General features: G+C 46.5%; 1 protein-coding gene across 1 annotated transcript in view; it reads right to left on the reverse strand.

The window, feature by feature from the left end:
* MTUS2 (microtubule associated scaffold protein 2) overlaps window positions 1-20,130 on the reverse strand; it is a 277,079-nt gene that overhangs the window by 235,296 nt on the left and 21,653 nt on the right. The window contains exon 3 of the mRNA XM_006904828.2: window positions 7,351-7,548. Within this exon, the coding sequence (XP_006904890.1) occupies window positions 7,351-7,548 (198 nt within the window). The remainder of the gene's footprint in view (window positions 1-7,350; window positions 7,549-20,130) is intronic.

The following is a 20,130-nucleotide window of genomic DNA, read 5'->3' on the forward strand; positions in this document are numbered from 1 at the left end:
ATTTCGAGCGGAGGTTTGAAATGCCATCAGCTTAGATTAACGTGGTATGTATTAGTCACCTGGCATAAATGTGTTTCATTTTAAAGGGAACGCAACTGAATGCATTTTTTAAAATGCTAACGTGCTCAGGGCACCGCACCCCTTTCAGATAAAGAAATCGAAACATGACTTTCCTTGACTATACTTTATAAATATCCAAACCACCACAAGCTTACAGCCCAAAAGTAAGAGACATTCATGAAAATCGACTGAGCGGCTACCAGAACTGCCTGTCGGAAGGTTCTAGAGTTTTGTTTCTTATTTTAATACTTAAAATAAGTAAGGAGGTGTTCTTTTCATTATTGAATTGGATTTGGTAAGGTATTTCCCATACATGGGAGAGGGGCCTGTACAACGTTGGGAATGGAATGGATGTCACCTCCTGGCTTAGACATCACCACTCTCATTTCCTTCCTCTGTGGCGGGCACGGTTAATGTGTCGTGGCCATTTTTCCGACTGAGCTTTGAAATCTTTCTCTACATAGGACTTTAAACACATGGCCAGTGGAAGGAGATGGCCATGGAAACGGGATTGTTATTGTGCAAGGCCCTGTTCTAAGCACTCTGCATTTACGAATTCCAGGCAACGTTCCCATCAATCCTATAGTGTTTCGTGGCGTTTTTTTGTACTTTAGTTACTATTATTATTATCATCATTATTAATACTACTTTACAATGAGGAAGCAGGGGCACAGAGCGATTAGTGAGTACCTTGTCCAGAGTCACAGAGCTGGTAAGTGGCCGGAGGCAGGACGGGAACCCGGGAGGCCTACCCCCAGAGACCACGTCCTTCGCCGCGACGATACGTCATCTCTTAAGACGTGAAAGCCAATACGGAGAGAAGACGGGATTTTTAACCTTCTTTTAGAGAGAATTTCTAACACGCAGAAAGGCGAAGTAAATAGCGTGATGAACTCTCCAAGTTCCGCCACCCGGCTCATCTTTCGCCATGTTTTTTTCCTCATGGTTTTTGTTTCGTTTCTTTGCTGGATGATTTTACAGCAAATTCGGGACAGTGTCATCACCTAAAACCGGTGTCGAATAGTTAGGTCCAAAAACGTGACACGTTAGCGCCGAGCCAGCCAGGGGAGGGCCCGAGGGTCGTGGGTCCTGTGGCTTTTCTCCACCCCCACCCCCAGGAGGATAGGACGCCTCCTCCATGACGTCCGCCACGCGGTCTTCAACCACGGCCACGGTCAGAGCTCCCTGCGCGGCTGTGTTTGCTGGATTCCAACTTCACGGGGGCGAGGATCGCACTGTCCTGGTCACAAGCGCCGTAGCCCTGAGCTCGGTGCTCACGCACCGACAGCGGAGCGTGCGGGGAGGCAGAATGGCCAACCTGATCCGCGTGAACCAAGACAGCCGAGAAAAAGCGAAGCGGTTCGACTATTTGATGATTTTTACTGTAGACGTACGACCCCCACATTTCAGTTTATCTTGCTTACAACCATAAATGGGCCACTTTCTTAAACACAAAATGAAACACGTTTACACTCTAATCTCACCTCTGGGTGGGCCTGACCGTTGTCTGAGTGTTTCAAAGAGGATATACGAAGATGTCAGTAACGCTGAATCTCAAATAGGCAATAGCTTCTCCGAAATCTGACCTCACAGGTCTCTTCCAGCTCCTTGTTCCATGAATAAAAAATGACTCCCTCTTTGCCAATGGAACGTGAGATAGGATAAGGGCTGTTTAAGTCAGTTATTAATAATACTTCTTGTCAACTCTCATCTCATTTAGAATGCACGTCGGATATAGACAATCAAATGTGTAATGTATGCAAATGTATTTTGTAGTATTCATGAGCATAAACTCTGGAGTTAATATTGCAAAAAACTTTCATATTAACCCTCATTTTCATTGATTAACCTTCCAAAAAGGTTAATCCAGTTCAGATTCTCCTCAGAACCCAAATCCTGTTCAATAATGAAAAGGACATCTACTTATTTATTTTAAGTATTAAAAAAAGAAACAAAACTCTAGAATTGAATGAGAATATCTAATCTCTCCAAGTAAATATATTTAATTTTGGAAACTTTGAAATGCTTTCATGAAAAACCTCAACAGTAGGCTTATAGCCTAATTCTTTTAAAATGACTAATTATATGCAAGGAGATACATAGATTATTAGACATCTATGAGGCTATTAGGTCAGTGCACACGATGATTTATCTCTGAATATAATGACATTTTAAATGACCTAGCATCCTCTCTGCTCTTTGAGTTGTATAAATTATCTATAGATAATTTGAGTTGTATAAATTATCTACAGCACAGTCAATAGAAGCAACATTTTAGAGAGTCTAGAAAATTGTGAAATGACGAATCTCCCCAGCTCTCAAAACCTGCCAAAGTTCTGATAACGTGAAAATGTGGCCCCAGTACAAAACATTCAGACAGATGCCCAAGTCACTCTCCGAGGTCTCTCTCGTTTCATGCTCTCACTGGAGAAAACGTTTCTACTGGGAGAGAATGTCTCTTGACATTCTACTACAGCAAAGGCCACGCTGGGTGACGTGAGGGACACCAAAATTATGGAGACACAGCCGTTATCCTCAAGAGTTTACAACCCACAGGGGAGACAGGACAGAGAAACAAGTAACTGTGGTGAGATGCCACGTGATAACCCGCAAAAATGACACAGGCCAGGGGCCTGCAGGAATTTCCAGGAGAAAAGATCATTTGGGGCTCCCAGCCAAAGGGAGGCTTTTTAGAGGAAGCGATACTTGAATTGCACCTGAAAATGACATCATCACTTGGGGGGAGGGAAGAACATTGCAGGGATGAATGGGTCACACCAAGACCCAAAGGCGGGAAAGCACAAAGCTCTCAGAGGGGGCTGGGCAGAGGTCACAGGGACCTGGAACGCCCAGCGAGGACTTAAAGCAAAGACAGGGACCCCACGGAGCGATCAAAACAGAGTCAAGGGGGAAATTATGTGGGATCGAGTGCCTTATGGGTTAAGCAGTGAAGATGTACAGGGAATGATGCAGGTGAGAGGTACTGCAGATGTGAACTAAGATGATGAGGGGAGGAAAAAGTGTCCCATCCCTCCCTCCCCCGTTATCCCAACCTGAGTCAGCTGCTGGATGAAGGTGAGAAAGAAAGAACCGATCGGATCTGGTCACCGAAAACAAAGGAAAGCAGAAACCAGGTGAAGATAACGCTGATTCTAAAACGTCCAGCCTCAGTGGCCAGGAGATCATAGACATGAAAAGACAGAGCGACTTTGAGAGGAGGCACTGGTTTGGCGAATATAATGAGAAATTCATTAGGGACAGGATGGGGCTGGAAATGCGGATTCGGTGTCGTGTCCGAAGTGCTGAGAGCCGAAAGGGAGGGCTGGAGAACGGGACCAGGCGCGCTCTGAGACGAAGCTCGGGGAGCTCGGGCACGTGGCCGTCGGCGGGGTCCAGGGGACAGTGTCCCTGTGAACGGTGGGGCTGTGCCAGAAATGGCAGCCCCTTAGGTTCAGGTGCTTTCGGGGTGCTCCAACGGCTCCCCACCTGGAGCCTACCTCCGCCTCCCCAGATACTGCCCAGTGCAGGAGCCCACTGAGCAACCCCAATAACCCTCGTCAGAAATCAGCCCCCCACAACTCCCAATGCAGGAACTTCCGTCCGACTATGTATCGTTTTTAAAGCTGTGGGCATGGGGATCCTTATATCGTGGTTATCCGTACAAACGTCGGCCTCTCTGTGCACCTCCTCAGCTACACCCCTGCTTCCCCAAACATTCTACTCCTTTGTGCGCCCAGGAGAAATAAGAGAGAGAGAGAGAAACCTTCATTTTTCATTTGGATTCTCTTTTCAAATTCTTCGTTTCGTGATTTCTAGTCTTAGCTCGCCTCACAGAGAAAAACAAGACGGTATTTAAAATGAGAGGAGGAGGAGGAGAAATTGGCTGCGAACGTCACCTTCTTCCTATTCTTTCCTGATATTTCGTTCCTCGAGTCCCCAGCGGGTTAGGTGCTATTCAGAACACATGATGAGATGTGATCGTCTCCATAAATTATTCTATCCTTGGGTGATATGATGTGTTTTCATTAATGATTAATTCACGAAACCTTAGGTCTTCCTATTTTCCACCCCCCAAAGGTTTTACCTTTAAATTACACCCATCTGCCCACTGGGAAAATCCAGTCTACACCCAGCTGCTGCTAAACTTGACAGTTAGGTACACGTTAGTCCATGTATGTTACCAACGCTAAATTCTAGAATAATTGTTTTTCTGTATGTTTCTATTGCCTCACGCACATAGTGGAGATTCTTTTTCCTTCTCTAAAACTATAAAACATAAATTATGACCTACAAACTGGGTCGGACCTGCTGAAATATCATGATTTTAAATTTAAACTTAAGTTTTAAGATAGAGAACAACTTTCCTTTTCCTGCTCAATTTAAATCTCAAAGCTATGGGTCACTAACTGGCTCATTCCAAGTTTTATTGGAGGTTCTCCGTGGGCCAAGCTCGCAATCGGCACACGGTGAACCTGTGAAGGCGGGAAGGGAGGCGCCGTCCTCTGCAGAATGACAATGACATGGGTTCTGTGTTAACCCGGAGGAACGGGGCTACCAGCCAGGAGGCACGGGGAGGCAGCCCGAACCCACCATTGAGGACGCTCACACACCTGCGGCTCCCTGACGGACGACACCGTGAGGGCTGGGGACAGCGGGCTTCGGCCAGAGGGGCCTCCTGAGGCAACTCGGACTCTTAAGATTTGCTTCGCTAAGAGGAAGAAAAGGCTTCTGACCATGGCTGCGTCTCCACCCCATGCGGCAGCCTTAAACACCAACCAGGACCCCGGTGGGTCACTCCATCCAATCTCAGTTTGCTCAGCTACTGAACGAAGGGAAAAAGGGAGAGGGGGACACCTGACACGTGAAGCCTCTGCCCACGGGGTCACACGGACGGCCCTGAGCCTGGGCCCAGGCTGGAGGGCAGAGGGCAGAACCCGCATGGAACAGTGAGACCCACGTCGGGGCGTCCCGGGCACCCCCTCTCTGCACCCGTCATCACTCCCCGCTCAGAACCCAGAAAACCTGCACTGGAAGTCTGCGGCTGAGCCCAAGAGACACAACTTCACGGTGTCCCAACTACATCATGCCACGGTCACTGTGGGCACCGTTCAGCCTGCTCGTAGGCATGTGAGCATCTAAAAACATGAGCTGCATGTTAACAAATTGCTCCTCATCACCGTCACGGTCTAGATCTTGAGACGTTTACCGTGCCACCATGTAATCCCTCATTAGAGTGGGATCCCTAAACGAAGCCCATGGGACAGTAACGTCTGGAGAAAGACCAACATTCCAGGAAAAGAAGAGCCAACTCTGATGTCGCGTTAGCTGCTTCTCTGAGCGGTGCCAGCAAAACCTCTGCTCCCAGGACTCGACTGAAGGGCTCTCTGCTCTTTCAAGAGCGTCACATTTTACTTAGTCCTTGTCAACAAAGCATCACCTCTCCAGGAAAGAACAGAAACAAACTGTTCTTGGCATGAACTCTGATAACGAGTACAAACATAATGGTCAATGGCTCTGAGATCTCGATTCGCATGGGTGTGAAGTTTTTCTGTGGTCTGCTGCTGACGTACACATTTTACGTATAGTTACGTGGCAAACAATTCAAAATAAATTCTAATATACTGTTTTTTTTAAAAAACAGAACATTCTGAACAGAGTTAAATATTGCTTTCAGTATGAAGTCTTTGAACTAGGAGTTATTTTCTCTGGCACATGACCCCTGGGTGCTCAGGGGGTCCCTATCCTAGTATCCTTTGAAGCAGAGGCGATTAGAAAGGCCCTGAGCACACCTGGAATTATTCTGTCCACACCTGTCAGCTTTCCTTCAGCAAAAGCTGCTGCCATGGGAACGTGGCTCAGCTCACCTTGAGCTTGATTTTTTTTAAGGAATCAAAACCTTAACCTTTTCCTTGGAAAGGTACATACCATATGAGATATTTTTTCCTTTGTGCTCCCTCTGAAAGAGAAATATACCACTGGGAGTTTTACTACTAAAAATGATCGCCAAGAGTTGCTCCTATATTTAAAAACCTTCAGACTGTTAATATGCACATGAGTATCTAAAAAGAGGAGTTACGCATTTGCAAACAGTTCTTTACGATATCACATTTCAGATTCTGAGACCCCTCCTGTGCCCCCAGGTCCAACGGCACTCCTAAGGGAATCCCATGTGGAGTAGGGCTGAGCCACAGGGCCTTCGTGAAACCAGTGAGCACAGAACACCTTAGAAACCGCTCACAAACACACCAAGATGAAGGGAGATGCAACGCATTACTTTTAGGAATAACTACGTAGAGCGAAAGTGAGAACTGTAAAGGTATAAATGTTCCACATACCGTCTCTAAAAACCCTAGAAAGGATGGAGAAAGAAGAACTGTGGGGAAAGGAAATTAAACAAAATAATATAAACTCAATGTCATTCGCAAACACTTTTCCCTCATCCCGTTCCCCACCCCATGATCCCGACCCGATTCGGCTGCCGTGGTCCCTTCGAGACGTCCCTCCACGTGACAACTCCTTAGGCTTCCCTGGTCCCTGGGGGATTCTTGCTAACCAACATCTGAGAGTCATGGCTTCAGATCCCATAACAGTGACCTTGAAGTTGACGAGGCTGGGACCGGGTGAGGTCATCAAAGGCTCGGCCAAATGAGGCAGCCTCGGGGTCTTCCTTAGGGGACACTGGCTGCTGTGACTTACTCTGAGGCTATGACTTCACACTTTCAAATGCAGCTCACGACATCAGTCTCAGGAGCCGGTCTGGGACTGCGCCCGGCTCGGCTAATGGGGACCTTCCTGGGCACAGACTTGAAGCTCAGCTGTGCATCTCATTCTTTAACACCGTTGAGTTCACACTCAGAAATCCATTCAGATGTTCTACTAACGTGAAGGCAGGTAATCCCGGGTGACCACAATGACCTTTCTGCAAATACTCAGTATCTAATGTGTTTCATGATAGCACGTGGTGACCTCCTTTTTGGGGGGATCTTTGAGTTCTGACTTATTATCCACGAAGCAAAGGGCTCCTGAAATCAGCCCCTGGATAATTCATTTTCTAGATTTCAGAGTAATTTAGAAGTCCTTCTTCCGACACATTAATGCCCCTTAACTGAGCCAATGACAGTGCCAAATAGGCTACTTTCCTTCAGTCGGTTATTTTTAAAAACCTCGATAACGGCAGGTCAAGGTAGTGAACCCACACTCCTCGCTATGACACAGAGACAACGGAGCACTGTGCCACCGCGTCTGGGTGGGCCCTCCCGCCTCAACCGCCCCGCCCGCCGCCACGCTTACGGTTGGCCAGTCGACTGGGCTCGGGCTGCGTGCTGTCCGCCGACGCGGTGCTGGGGACGGAGGACACGCTGGAGCTCCGCACGAAGCCGAACGCCGCCAGCTTGGCCGCCGGGAGACGTGAGTATCCGGGGGGCCGGAGCCCTGACTTCGGGAGGCTGGATTTTGCAGCGTTGGCAGCGGAGGCTTTCTTTAAATCTGCTAAAACGAACCCAAAACAAACAGACAAAAAGAAAACAAAAAAACTCAGTTGACACCAAGGTAGAGAACACTTGGGGTGTGAGAATGAATCCAGCTCCATCATAAAGAGACCATACGCGATCATTCACAAACACTTCTTGACCGGCGGAAGGCCCTCGCGGGGTGGGGGGGCTTCGGAGACATCACCCCAAATAAATTCCCAAATAAACGAAAAGAGATTCGACTTACGAGAAATATTAAAGAAAGTCCTTCAGATCGAAAGCAAGCAATCTCAGATAATTTGAACACACACACACACACACACACACACACACACACACACACGAAGAACACTGGTAAAGGTAATTATGTAATTATAAAAGACAATATAAACACATATTTATTCTCTTCTCATAGTTGACTGAAATGCAATCGTATAAAACAAAAGATATATAATTGCATTATTGGGCCTATAACATATAGCATTATAATATATTTAACAATAGCAACACAAAGGAAATGGGTGGGAGCAAAGCTGTATGGGAGGAAGGAAATGACATCATGTGGTAACTTGATTACATAGGAAAAAAAATGAAGAAAACCAAAAATGGGAAATAAGAAAGTTAATAAAACAAGCTGTAAAGATACATAGTTGCTCTCTTTTAGTCTCTATTTCATTAAAACACATAAAATCATACGAAATAATAACTAAAAATATGTACTACTACGTTTGAGCAGACAAAGATCTAATATACAAGAAGAATAGCACAAAAAAAGGAAATAAAGCTACGAGGTAGTTACGTTTCTATAGCTCAGTGAAAATAGTATAAATATCAAGATTCTGATAAGTTAAGATGTATCTGGTAAGCCCTAGAGCAATCAAAAAGGAAATAACTAAAAAAAAAAATAGCTTGAAAATCACTAACGGAATTAAAATGCTACACCAGAAAATATTCACTCAGTACAAAAGAAAGCAGTAACAAAAAAGAAAGACAGAAAACAAAAAGTAAAAAGACACATGTAAATCCAACACCATCAATAATGATGTTAAATGCGCATGTATTAAGCAGCCAATCACAAGGTGGCGATTGTCAGAAGGGATGAGAAACAAGATCAAAATATATAGCGTCTGCAGGAGAGGCACTTTAGATTCAAATAGACAATTAGTTTGAAAGCAGAAGGATGGGAAAAGACATCAGAGAAAGAAGAGCCACCAGAGAGCTGGAGTTGCTGTACTTACATCAGACAGAATACGAGAAAACAAGAAAGAGATGGTGAGGGATATTTTTATCATGATAAAAATGTCAATCTATCAGGCAGACACAGCATTTACAGCTGCAGCTACACTTCATGACGGAGCCCCAAGAGACATAAAGCAAAAAATGACAGAGTTGATGGGAGAAAGAAACAATTCGAAATAATAGCTGGAGACTTTAATACCCCCGCGTTCAGTAATGGAACAGCTAGTCGTAAAATCAACAAGGAAAGAGAAGATTCGAATACCATAAACCAGCTAGACCTAACGGACACGTATGTAACACACTCCGTCCAACAGCGGCGGAATACATATGCTTCCCAAGCACACGCAGAACATTCTCCAGGATACACTAAACGGTAGGCAATAAAACAGCATCGATAAATTTAAAAGGACCGAAATGGTACAAGTCCATTCTGTGACTGTAATGGAATGAAAACTAGAAGTCAGTAACGGGAAGAAATTCGGGAAGTTCACGAACATGTGTCGATTAAGAGACACACGACTAAATAAACAATGGGTCAAAGAAGAAATCACAGGGTAATGAGAAAATGCTGAAGGTGGATGAAAGGGAAGCTATGGCACACCAGAACTTACAGGAAGCACCTAAATCAGTCCTTAGAAGGAAAGTTCTATCTGTAAACGGCCACGTGAACAAAGACAGACGTCAAGTCGATAACGCAAGCTTCAGCGAAAACACTGAAGAGCAAACGAAACCCACACCAAGCGGAAGGGAGGAATGAGAAAGGTCAGAGGTGAAATGAGTGAAAAAGAATAGGAAACAAAAAAAGAAAAAAGAAAAAAGAAAGAAAATCAGTGAAATCAAAAGTCGGTTCTTAGAAGGTCAACAAAGTTGACGAAACTTTAGCTAAACTAACCCAGAAACAGATTGTTAAGTGAGGGCTGAGGGAGGGAACATCACCGCCGATCTTGCAGAAGTAAAGGGAATTATAAAGAAATATCACGAGCGACTGTATCTCTCAGCGCATGAGATGACCTAGTGGAATGGACACCTTCTGGAAGGACACAAACCATGAAGATTGACTCAAGAAGAAATAGAAAATCTGACTATTCTTATAACCAAGAGATTGAATTACTAATCCAAAAACTTCCTGCAAAGACAGGCCCAGCCCCAAATGTCACTAGCGAATTCTATCAAGCATTTAAAGAACGTATACCGATTCTTCACAAATTATTCCAAAAAAAGAGAGAGAGAGAATATTTCCAAACTCATTCTATGAGGCCAGTATTACCTTGACACCAAAACCAGACAAAAATATGAAAAAAAAAGAAAATTTCAGACCAATATCTTTAGCAGATGCGAAATTCTTGCCAAACTGAAACCAGTCACACATAAAAAGGATTACACCATGACCAAGTGAGATTTATTCCAGGAATGAAAGATTATTTAATGTGGAATCAGTCAACGTACCATACTGTATTCATAAAGAAAAAAACTCGTTCATAGACTAAAGAAGTTATTTCAATAGATGCAGAAGAATCATTTGACAAATTCCAACAGCACTTCTTAATAAACACTTAACAAATTAGAAATAACAGAAAATGCTGTTGGCCTGACAAGGGCATCTAGGAAAAACCCAAAGCTAACATCATACTCAGTGGAGAAACGCTGACTGCTTCCCCAAAGGTCGGAATAAGACAAGCTGTCTGCTCTCACCGCTCCAATCCAATATTTTACGGAGGGTTCTAGCCTGGGCAACTAGGAGAGAAAATAAAATAAAAGGCATGCATATTGCAAACAAAAGCAAAACTCTATTTGTAGATGACATAACTTATACATAGAAAATCCATGAAATCTAAAAAACTATTAGAACTAATAAATGAGTTCAGTGAGGTTACAGAATATAAAGTTCAACATAAAAAAAATGGATTATATCTGGACCCACTTGCAATGAATAATGCAACGAATCGATGCAATCGCATCAAAAAGAATAAAATACTGGGGGACTGCCATCGAGGGTCGGACTCCATTTTTTTTTAATGTTTGAGTGCTGACGGGGAGCAAGGCTCAGCCCCGTCCACACTCAAGCCCCTGCCCCGCATCCGTGAAGGCCGACAGAAAGCCCAGCTTTATCTCCTCCGGCACTGGTACAAAATTCAAGCTACACGAGCCCCCGCCCACTCCCATTGTCACCCCTCACGACAATAAAAAACCTGAGCCAGTGTCCCTCCCTTGCTCCCTCCAGCCATTTCGGACACGCTGGAGAGACCCCCCACCGTGTAAGTGCTAAACGCCCTCATATCCTGTTGCTTTGCACAGGGCTCCGTCAGTCTGGACTTGGGGTGGGGGCCACCCCGCCTCTTCCGAGTGGCCACAGCAGTAGGTGCTGTGATCGGGATACGGAGACAGGGACCGCCATCACAGGGGTCCTCCCTGCCCTGCTTATCGACGGTCCTGCCACTCAACTGCACACGTGCCCCGAGCTGCTCTCTCTGCTGCTCTGTGCGCACCAGGGCACCCTCCAGAGCCCTGGTCACGATTCACTCGTCCACGTTGGACGTTTCAATGATTCATTGATTTTAAGAAGAGGAATATGGGCTTGCAGCGGGGCCCACCCTTGGGCCGCGTTTCCTATAGCCTGGACCTACCTGTGTGTCTCAGGTTTTAAGAACAGGAATATGGGCTTGTGGCAGGGCCCTCCTTGGAGCACCCTTGGGCCACGTTTCCTATAGCCTGGACCTACCTGTGTGTCTCAGGTGCAGGTATGCCCAGGGCCGAGCTCAGGAGAAAGACCACTTGTGCAGGGATGGAAACTCATTATACGAGACTCCAGTTTCACCTGCTCTTAAACTTGAAATGAATGACCTTCACGGTGGATTATGCAGCCTTTACGCTATCGTGCTGCTCATTAAGGCCTCCAGGCGCCAAATGACCGAGTCCGCCCAATGAAAAACTGGACAATAGTTTGCTAGGATAGATTTGGGTAACGTGCTGTCCAGTTCCTATGTCAACGGGCTCTGTTTTCTTTCACTTTCAAAGGGACACAATACACCTTTACTTGGTGGCTTCCGTGGGCCACCTCACGGCCTTGCCATCACTCACGGTCTTGACCGGCTGGATCTTAGCTGGGTCCAGCTTGCTCCAGGAGCGCGGGTCTACACTATATCGGCGGCATGCGTCCTCCTCTGGGGACATGTGCTTGACACGCTCGTTCAGGACAAACACGAACCCGCAAAAAAGGGGTGGGCCATTGCCCCGCGCAGAGCACAAGGCCCTGCCACCTCAGTTACACCCCTAAAAATTATTGGCTCAGGTGTGGGGCACTCCATCCCGTCACTTTCAATCTGGCCCACCTTCACTGGGGTCCCCTCCAACGAAAACCTCTAGGGTCCGTCCAAATTGCCATCAACACGGGCTTCCCTCAGGGCCCGTAGAGACTCTGTCACTGCAGAGGCCTGAGCAACCTCTGTCTGATGGCTACAAGCTGCCCGTGGGCTTCTGATGCAAGAAGCCCCCCTCCTTAGCCCTGTGCCGTACAACATCAGAGTGACAACTGCTGGCCACACACTGGTCTCTCCTGGAGAGAAGCTCTCATTGGCCCTGAGCCTGGGACCCTCTGGCTCAGCTGGCAGGGCCTGCTTGCTGTAGGGCGGAGCCAAATCTGGGCCCTGTGGCATACCCACCTGCAGAAGGCGGTGGCCCCCTGTGCTCAGGCCCTTGCCCGCTGTCATCGTGCTGAAGATCGCTCCCCTCCCAGACCTCTTGGCTACCGGGGGTGGGGGCCCTTTGGGGTCAACTGAAGAGCAGCAATGAGACTTTGCTCGCAGTATAGACAGACTCATCACCACCAAACAGGACAGAACTTGTTGGAAAGCTGCTGCTTGTCACTTCTAGCCAAGATATCCCTGATAAAGATGGCACCCCTGGGCAACACAATGAGACAAACTTCAGAAAGCCGACTAACACTAGATGTTCCTGTCATTTGTCCCATCTGCACATTCCTGTCAGTTTGTCCCATCTGCACATTTTTTACTCTCTGGGGCCATTGCCATTGGCCTGGCTGTCTGGTTTGCTCCTCGCTCAAGGTTATACAAACAAACAAATAAACAAAAAACACCCAAAACTCTGAGAATCTTTTCTGTCACAGATACCCAAAATATAACTCAAGGTCACACACGTGTCCACAATGGCGACAGCCACAATGCGCGGCTTCACCTAGTCCGCTCTGGGACTTCCGAAGGCAGTCACCGTGCTTCTCAGAACTCACAGCGCTGGGTGCAGAACCTTCCTTGCCGGCCTCGGAGCACGGGGCTGGCTTACCGAACAAGTTCAAATTCAAGAAAATGAAACACAGTGCACTCTAGCCATCAGACAAACGTCGGGACTCCCCATCTCCCCACACCTGGAAAGCTCGTGAGAAGGCCGGGTGCTCCTTATCTTTGACACCTACAGGAAAGTCAGACCGTGCAAACCTGAGTCTGGACACCCGTCCTGCCCCGTGCCCTGACCCAGAAAAACTCCAGATCCACCTGCCGTCCTTGCTCGAGCCACTGGCACCTGCTCAGGAAGCCAGCCTCGCTCTCCCCCAGAGACCTCGGCTATGTCAGTAACGAAGCTTTTCGCACTCTCTCGAGGTGTGTGTGACACCACCACTCCCCAGGAGGAAGGTGAAGCCAGCGTGGGTCCCCATTCGTCACCTAAGGGAGCTATGCCGTCACCAGGGAAGTTCCAATTATATGAGAACCAAAGCAGACGGGTTTGGGTTTTTGATGTTATTCATTTTACTTACACCAAGGTGTCTGAGAGTATGAGAGTCACTGCTTCTAGATCACAAAGCTACTTCGTAAAAGGCTGCTCTATAATATTTCACTTTGCTTCACTATACATCCAAATTACCGGAATGTTTTCCTAATACTAAATGGGGATGGGTCCATCTATACCTTCAAGGTATAAATTTATCAGGGAATAAATGAAATAAAAAGCATAGAACTTATTCTCTGAAAACTACAAAACATTATTGATAAAAATCAGGGACTATAGAAACAAATGCCAAGACATTCTGTGTCCGTGGATCAGAACACTTAATATTAAGATGGCGCTACGCCTCCAAGCGACCCACAGATGCAAAGCAAGCCCTTTCAAAATCCTAGCCAGCTTCTTTGCAGACACTGACAAGTTGATCTTCGATTCATACGAAAAACAAAGAACCGTCAAAATAATCTTGAAAAACAAGAACAAAGTTAGAGGGCTCACACTTCCCAACTTGGAAACTTAGTACGAAGCTACTAAGTAATCAAGACAGTGTAGTATCAGCATAAAGACAGAGATGCAGCTCAACATAACGGAATTGAGATCCCAGACATAAACCCAACGTTTATGGTTGATTGGATTTCAACAAAGCTGCCAAGGCCATTTAGTAGGAAAGGAACAGTCTTTTCAACAAATGATGCTGGACCTACTGGATACAGACACACACACACACACACACACACACACGGGCACGCGCGTAAGGACATTAGGCTACTATCTCACACCAGATTTAAAACGCAAAGTGGATTAAAGACCTCAGTGCAGGTGTTAAAACTATAAAACCCTCAAAAAAAAAAAACCATCACTGTAAATCTTCATGATCTCAGATTAGGTAACAATTTCTTATGTATGACCCAAAAGAATAAGCAACAAAAGAAAAAAAGGAAGAAATTGAATTCCATCAAAATTGAAGGCTTGTATGCTTCAAAGGATACTCCCAAGAAAGTACACAACCTAACAATACAACCAAGAAAGTATACGACCTAATGATACAACCTCTCAGCCTTAAGACTAACAATACAACAACTAAGAATGGGAGAAAATATCTGCAACTTATATATCTGATGGCTTTTTTTTTAGTACTCGAAAATGTATAAATAACTGTATAACTCAGCAACGAAAAGAGAAAGTAACCAAATTTTAAAATGGGCAAAGGACTTGAATAGCCATTCTCCAAAGAAAACATACAGCTCGCCAATAAGTATATGACAAAATACGTGGCACCTTTAGCCACTGGGAAAAAGCAAATCAAAATCACGAGATACCACGTCACACCCACCAGGGTAGCTCCAAGCGAAAGGACAGACGTGAGCAAGCGTGGGTGAGGATGGGGAGAGACTGGAGGCCTCGTACTCTGCTGGTAGGGTTGTAAACAGGTGTGATCGCTTCAGAAAACAGTATGGCAGCTCCTCAGAAGGTTAAGTATGGAGGCGCCACGTGACAAAAACAGTTCTAGGTGTGAAATGGAAATGTTTCTCTTCTTCCAGTGGCATTATCCACAATAGAAAAAAACATGGAAACAACGCACATATACACCCACTGACGAACGAATAAACGCACTGTGGCATGCCAACGGCTTGGAATCGTTTCTAGCCATAAAAAAAAAGGATGACGCATGGATGCATGCTACGATGTAGACCAACCTTGAAAACGTTAAGGTGAATGAAAGAAGCCAGACACAGAAAGCCATGTATTGCATGATATCGTTACATGAAATGTCCAGAACAGGCAAACGTTTGGACAGACTGTCGGTCGGTGGTCACCAGGCCCTGCGGTCGGGGTGGGGTGGGGTGGGGAGTGCCTGGTAATTCTAAAGTGGAGACGGTTGCACGATTCTGTGAATACACTAAAATCATTAAGCTGTATCTTCTAAAAGGGTGAATTGTACATGGTGTATGAATTATATCTCAGTAAAGCAGTTATAGTAAAACAAAGGGTTAAAAAAAAGAACAAACAATTGTTGTCTTCAGTTTAATAACATCTCACCCTAAGCTGGAGCAATGACTCTTTTTCCCAGTCTCTATCAGTATAATGTTCACTTTCAAAGGGCCTGTGTCACATAGAAAACGGGCCTGTCATTGTGTGACCTCCACAAAAAGCCCTTCTAACAAGCAGGAGAAAGAAATGTTTTGTGTGGTAGAGCAAAGATCCTTCCAAACGCAGATAACCACAATGGGGAAATTAACTAAAAATAACTTCAAACATTAATAAACGTAAAAAAAAAAACCCTCTCAGATCAAATATTCAAATCCCATGCAAAGAAACTGAAGTGGACGCGTTTTATTTTTATCAAGGCTTTATATTCTGGCAAGATTCTGCCGGGAAAGAAAAAAAAAAGATAAAAATTCCTGTTTGAACAACAAAAGAGATTTTACGGCTCTTGAATGTTTAAAAGAGGCGTTGCTCTTTCAAAGTAATACTATTTTTCTTTTGAAAGGTAAATCTTTTGAAGATGCAGATCTTCACATTTCGACGAAACTTGAAGAATTGTGTTTGTTCTTGTTTTTCTTTTTTGTATTGACTGTCCTTTAAAATAACTCTATAATGCTAGAAATACCTCGATCAACTAGAATCAGATTCTAGGACTTTCGAGGTTTGATATTATATCGATAAAAGATTCATCCGCCATTGTCCAACGTTCCAGACAGCACACGCGGTAGAATAAAGACTTCAGAAAAGCGAGTGTGCACTGATGCCATTCAGCATGCGTTCGCAGACACCTGCCACTGGCCCGGCCCTTCATGAGGTGCTGCGGGAAATTCAGAAACAGGAAGAGGTGGTCCCCAAGCGGGGCTTCCCGCCTGCTGAAGTGGAGGTGCCCACGGCCGCACAGACCAGGGAGACAGCAGGGCTGGAACGCAGGCGAGACTCAGTGTCACGGGAAGAAAGGACCTAAATGAATACAAAATCATCGGGTCGACTAATTCGGAGTTTTTATTCAAGCCCATTTTTTTTTTTTCCTAACAATTTTACATTTGAAATGATTTTTTTCTGGTGTATTCCTGTGTACATGGCAACCCAAGATTTGGATAAAATTTTTTAAAAAGATTTTACTATACTTCTGAGTTGTTTTTAAGCGCTTTCCTCTTTCACAGGTATTGTGGAGAGAGGTAACGTGCTCTGTCCGAACGGCTGAGTAGCGATCCCTCTGTCACCTGGCAGGGGGCTACGAATGAACAGCAGCTGTTTTACTACGCTGGGAAACAGCGAACAGGACTCCGTAGTCTCAAGGCTGAGAGGCTCCCACGGGAGAAAATAAGGAGGCAGTCATACAGAGCAAGGGAAGTGGCGCCTCTCAGGATTGTGTTCACATCTGGGGTTGGTGCAGTGATTGTCAGGCGCGTATTCTCAGGCCAGACTCGAACTCTCCGAGCTGAGAGTTCCTCACATGAAAAGTGAAGATAAAACCGTCGACCTGCCATAGTGACAGGAGAAAACCTGCATCTGAAGTGCATGTCGCATTGCCTGGCACGTAGTAAGCACCCGACAGGCATCGCCACCGTCACCATCTCTAATGCCACGCTTGTAGCACCTGCAGAAAGCATCTCTCCACCCAACGGAAAAGAAGAACACGGGTCGAGGCACTGAGCTAACTTCCAGATGGCTCTCCTGCGGTCCTCACCCGCAACTCAGAGCTGACCGGCGTGACCCACAACGTACTGCGGAAGTGACAGACTGTGGCTTCTGAATCTAGGTCTAAAGAGATAAATGACAGACTCCTCCTTGGGCTCTTGGATTGCTCACTCGGGACATGGCCAGCCATGCCACTGGGGTACCGAAGCAGCCCCATGCAGAGGAGGGAAACAGGCTTCCTGCCGACGGCCAGCACCAACCCATCAGCCACGCGTGTAATGAGTTCACCATGGAAGGGGGCGCTCCGGCCCCCGCCTTCGGGTGACTGCAGACTTAACGCAACCCCACGAGAGGCTCCCGGCCGGGAGCGCCTGGCCAAGCTGCTCCCAAATTTCTGACCCACGGAGACCATTAGATGATAAATTACTATTGTAGTTTTAAGCCAGTTAGCTTTGGGATGATTTGTTCTTCAGCAACGTGTAACTAATACAGATATTGGTACCTGAAGGGGTGATGCTACCATGACAAACATATGATTATGTAGGAGGGATGCTGGAACCAGGCAGAGGGGAGGAGCTCTAAGGAACTTGACGAGAACATTGGCAGAAGCCTAAAAAGCAGCAAAGAAATGCTTAGCATAAGCCTATTGCCCTTGAAGAAGCTGCTAGGGAGGGCTTAGCGGAAAGCGAGGATGCCGATGGGGAGAGAATGCCGGTCAGTCGGCTGCAGAAATTTAAGCAGCTCACCCACCCTAATAATATGGAATGAAGAAATCGCGTCTAATGGACTTATAATCTGACTACTGAGATTTCTAGGCAGAATGTGGAAGGTGCTACCCAGCTGCTTCCTACGCTCCTCATAAACCAGAGGAGTAGGGATAAGCTGAACATGTGACATAAAGGAGCTAGGACCTGTGGACAATGAACAAGCTCTCCAGGTGGTGAACGACATCAAAATCAAGAAATGGCTTCTGGGCAGAGGTCACATCTAGGTCCCGGCGGGAAGGCATGGTCTAATGATGACGCCAAAGATGTGACTGTAAAAAATACTCAGGTAGGATTGCAGAAAGATCGAAGGCAGTGCCTTAAACGGCGATTAAATAATAAGCTCTCAAAGAAGCTTGAAGTTACTGACCCTCGGTAGCCTCGGAGGAAACCCAAGAAAGCTAGAGGAAAGGCTTATTTTCAAGTGAATTTTGAGTATGGCTTTTGTCTAACCGAGTGAATCCAGACATATTCCTAAGAAACTCGCAAACATTTTAAGAGAATCGTATGAACAGAAATACTGCCAGCTCAGATCGGAATAGTCAGGAGACGATACCAAAGGAAAGCAGGGCTTGCGGCATCCGAACTTCCACGTGCAAGCAGCAGGCTGGGAAGATCCCGAAATGCAAACCTTTTATTGGAAGAGACGACTAACGGCAGAACCAAGAGCCCAGAGGAGGTAGCCGAGAGCCACGAAATCCCATTCCCGGACAGTGGCACAGCTTCGTCCTAATCGAGGGACCCCGACACGTGTCCGGCTGCATTTCAGAGTCGCTACGAGCCAGTGAGTTCTGCCACTGCGTGCCTCACGTGACGCCCCTTTTGAACTGGCAGAGCCTGCTGAAGTTATCCTCTGCCTGTCTCGCCACTCCCTACTGGGCGGGTGGAGGGGAAATTTATCTCTTTGGATCCCGGGTTTTTGGTTCAAGAAGACCTGTCCTCGAGGGGCCACACTCAACTACAACTAAGTCATTTCGTTCACTCCGGACCTGACCGAATGAATAGATGACATTCTGGGTGTTGAGCTGATTTCGGGGGGCCATCGATGGGGTGAGTGTTTGTTGCATGTGGGAGGGGCTGACCATCGGAAGCCGGAGGGCAGACTGTGGTGGCCAGACTCCGAGGCACTGTGCCCTGGGGTCGCCTCTCCTCCCAGCACTCATGCCCTGTGTGGTTCCCTCCCACGCTGAGTCAAGGCTGACTGTGTGACTACGAGATTACTGAGAGCCTTCTTGGGTTGAACCCTCTCGGGTTGTAAAGACACTGCAGCTTCCCCTGGTCCCTCGGACTACTCACCTTAGGGAAGCCAAGCACCATTCTATAACTCAAGCAGCTCGGGGCAGACAGAGCCCCAGGGGAGGGAGCTGAGGCCTCCCGCCCACGGCCAGCACCCACCTGTCAGCCATGGGAGCGAGTCACCTTGGAAATGCGCCCTCCAGCCTCCGGCTCTCGGATGATTGCAGCTCAGCTAACATCCGACCCTCCGGATTAGAGGACGGGGCTCAGTTCAACGAGGTAGTCTTTCCACCAGAAGACTGATGTCTCAGCTTTACACGGGGACTGTCCTGTTCAAGCCCTAAAAGTCCCACATCTTAGGAAACCCCTCGACCCCCAAACAGACTCACCGGGATGGCTGCTCACCCAAGAGTTGTGACTCCCGGGCTTAACCAGGGACTTCAGCACTTATAGAATAGCTGGGAATCTGGATGTAGGGGGAAAAGCCCCTCGGGGTGACGAGCCACGACCACGAGAGTGGCATGCCGAGAGTAACAGTTTCTCAGCAACACCAGGTCACTAACCTTTAAAAAAGCAGCTCTGGTGCTGGCGAAACCAACCAGGTGCATGCAAAGGAAGGTAGCTGACCCCTCCCTCACACCGTATGCGGTGCCCAATTCAACATGGGCAATAGATCTAAATCTGACCGATATAACTATAAAATGCTTAAGGAGACCGTCATAAATCTTCATGAACTTGAGTTAGGGTAAGCCTCTGAGATATAGTAGCAAAGGCATAGGCAACAGAAGAAAAAAGTCCATGAATCGGACATTATCAAAATTAAGAACTTTTTTTTTTAACCTCGAAGGATTCAGTTAAGAAAGTGAAAAGCCACCCGCAGAATCATCAATAAAATGTTGTAAATCGTATATGTGATAAGGGACTTACGTTGAAAATACACAAAGAACTCCCGAAACTCAACAATAAAGAGGCAACTCAGTTTAAACACGGGCAAAGGATCGGAA

Source organism: Pteropus alecto, unplaced genomic scaffold (genome assembly GCF_000325575.1).
Source record: "Pteropus alecto unplaced genomic scaffold, ASM32557v1 scaffold80, whole genome shotgun sequence".
Taxonomy (NCBI): Eukaryota; Metazoa; Chordata; class Mammalia; order Chiroptera; family Pteropodidae; genus Pteropus; species Pteropus alecto.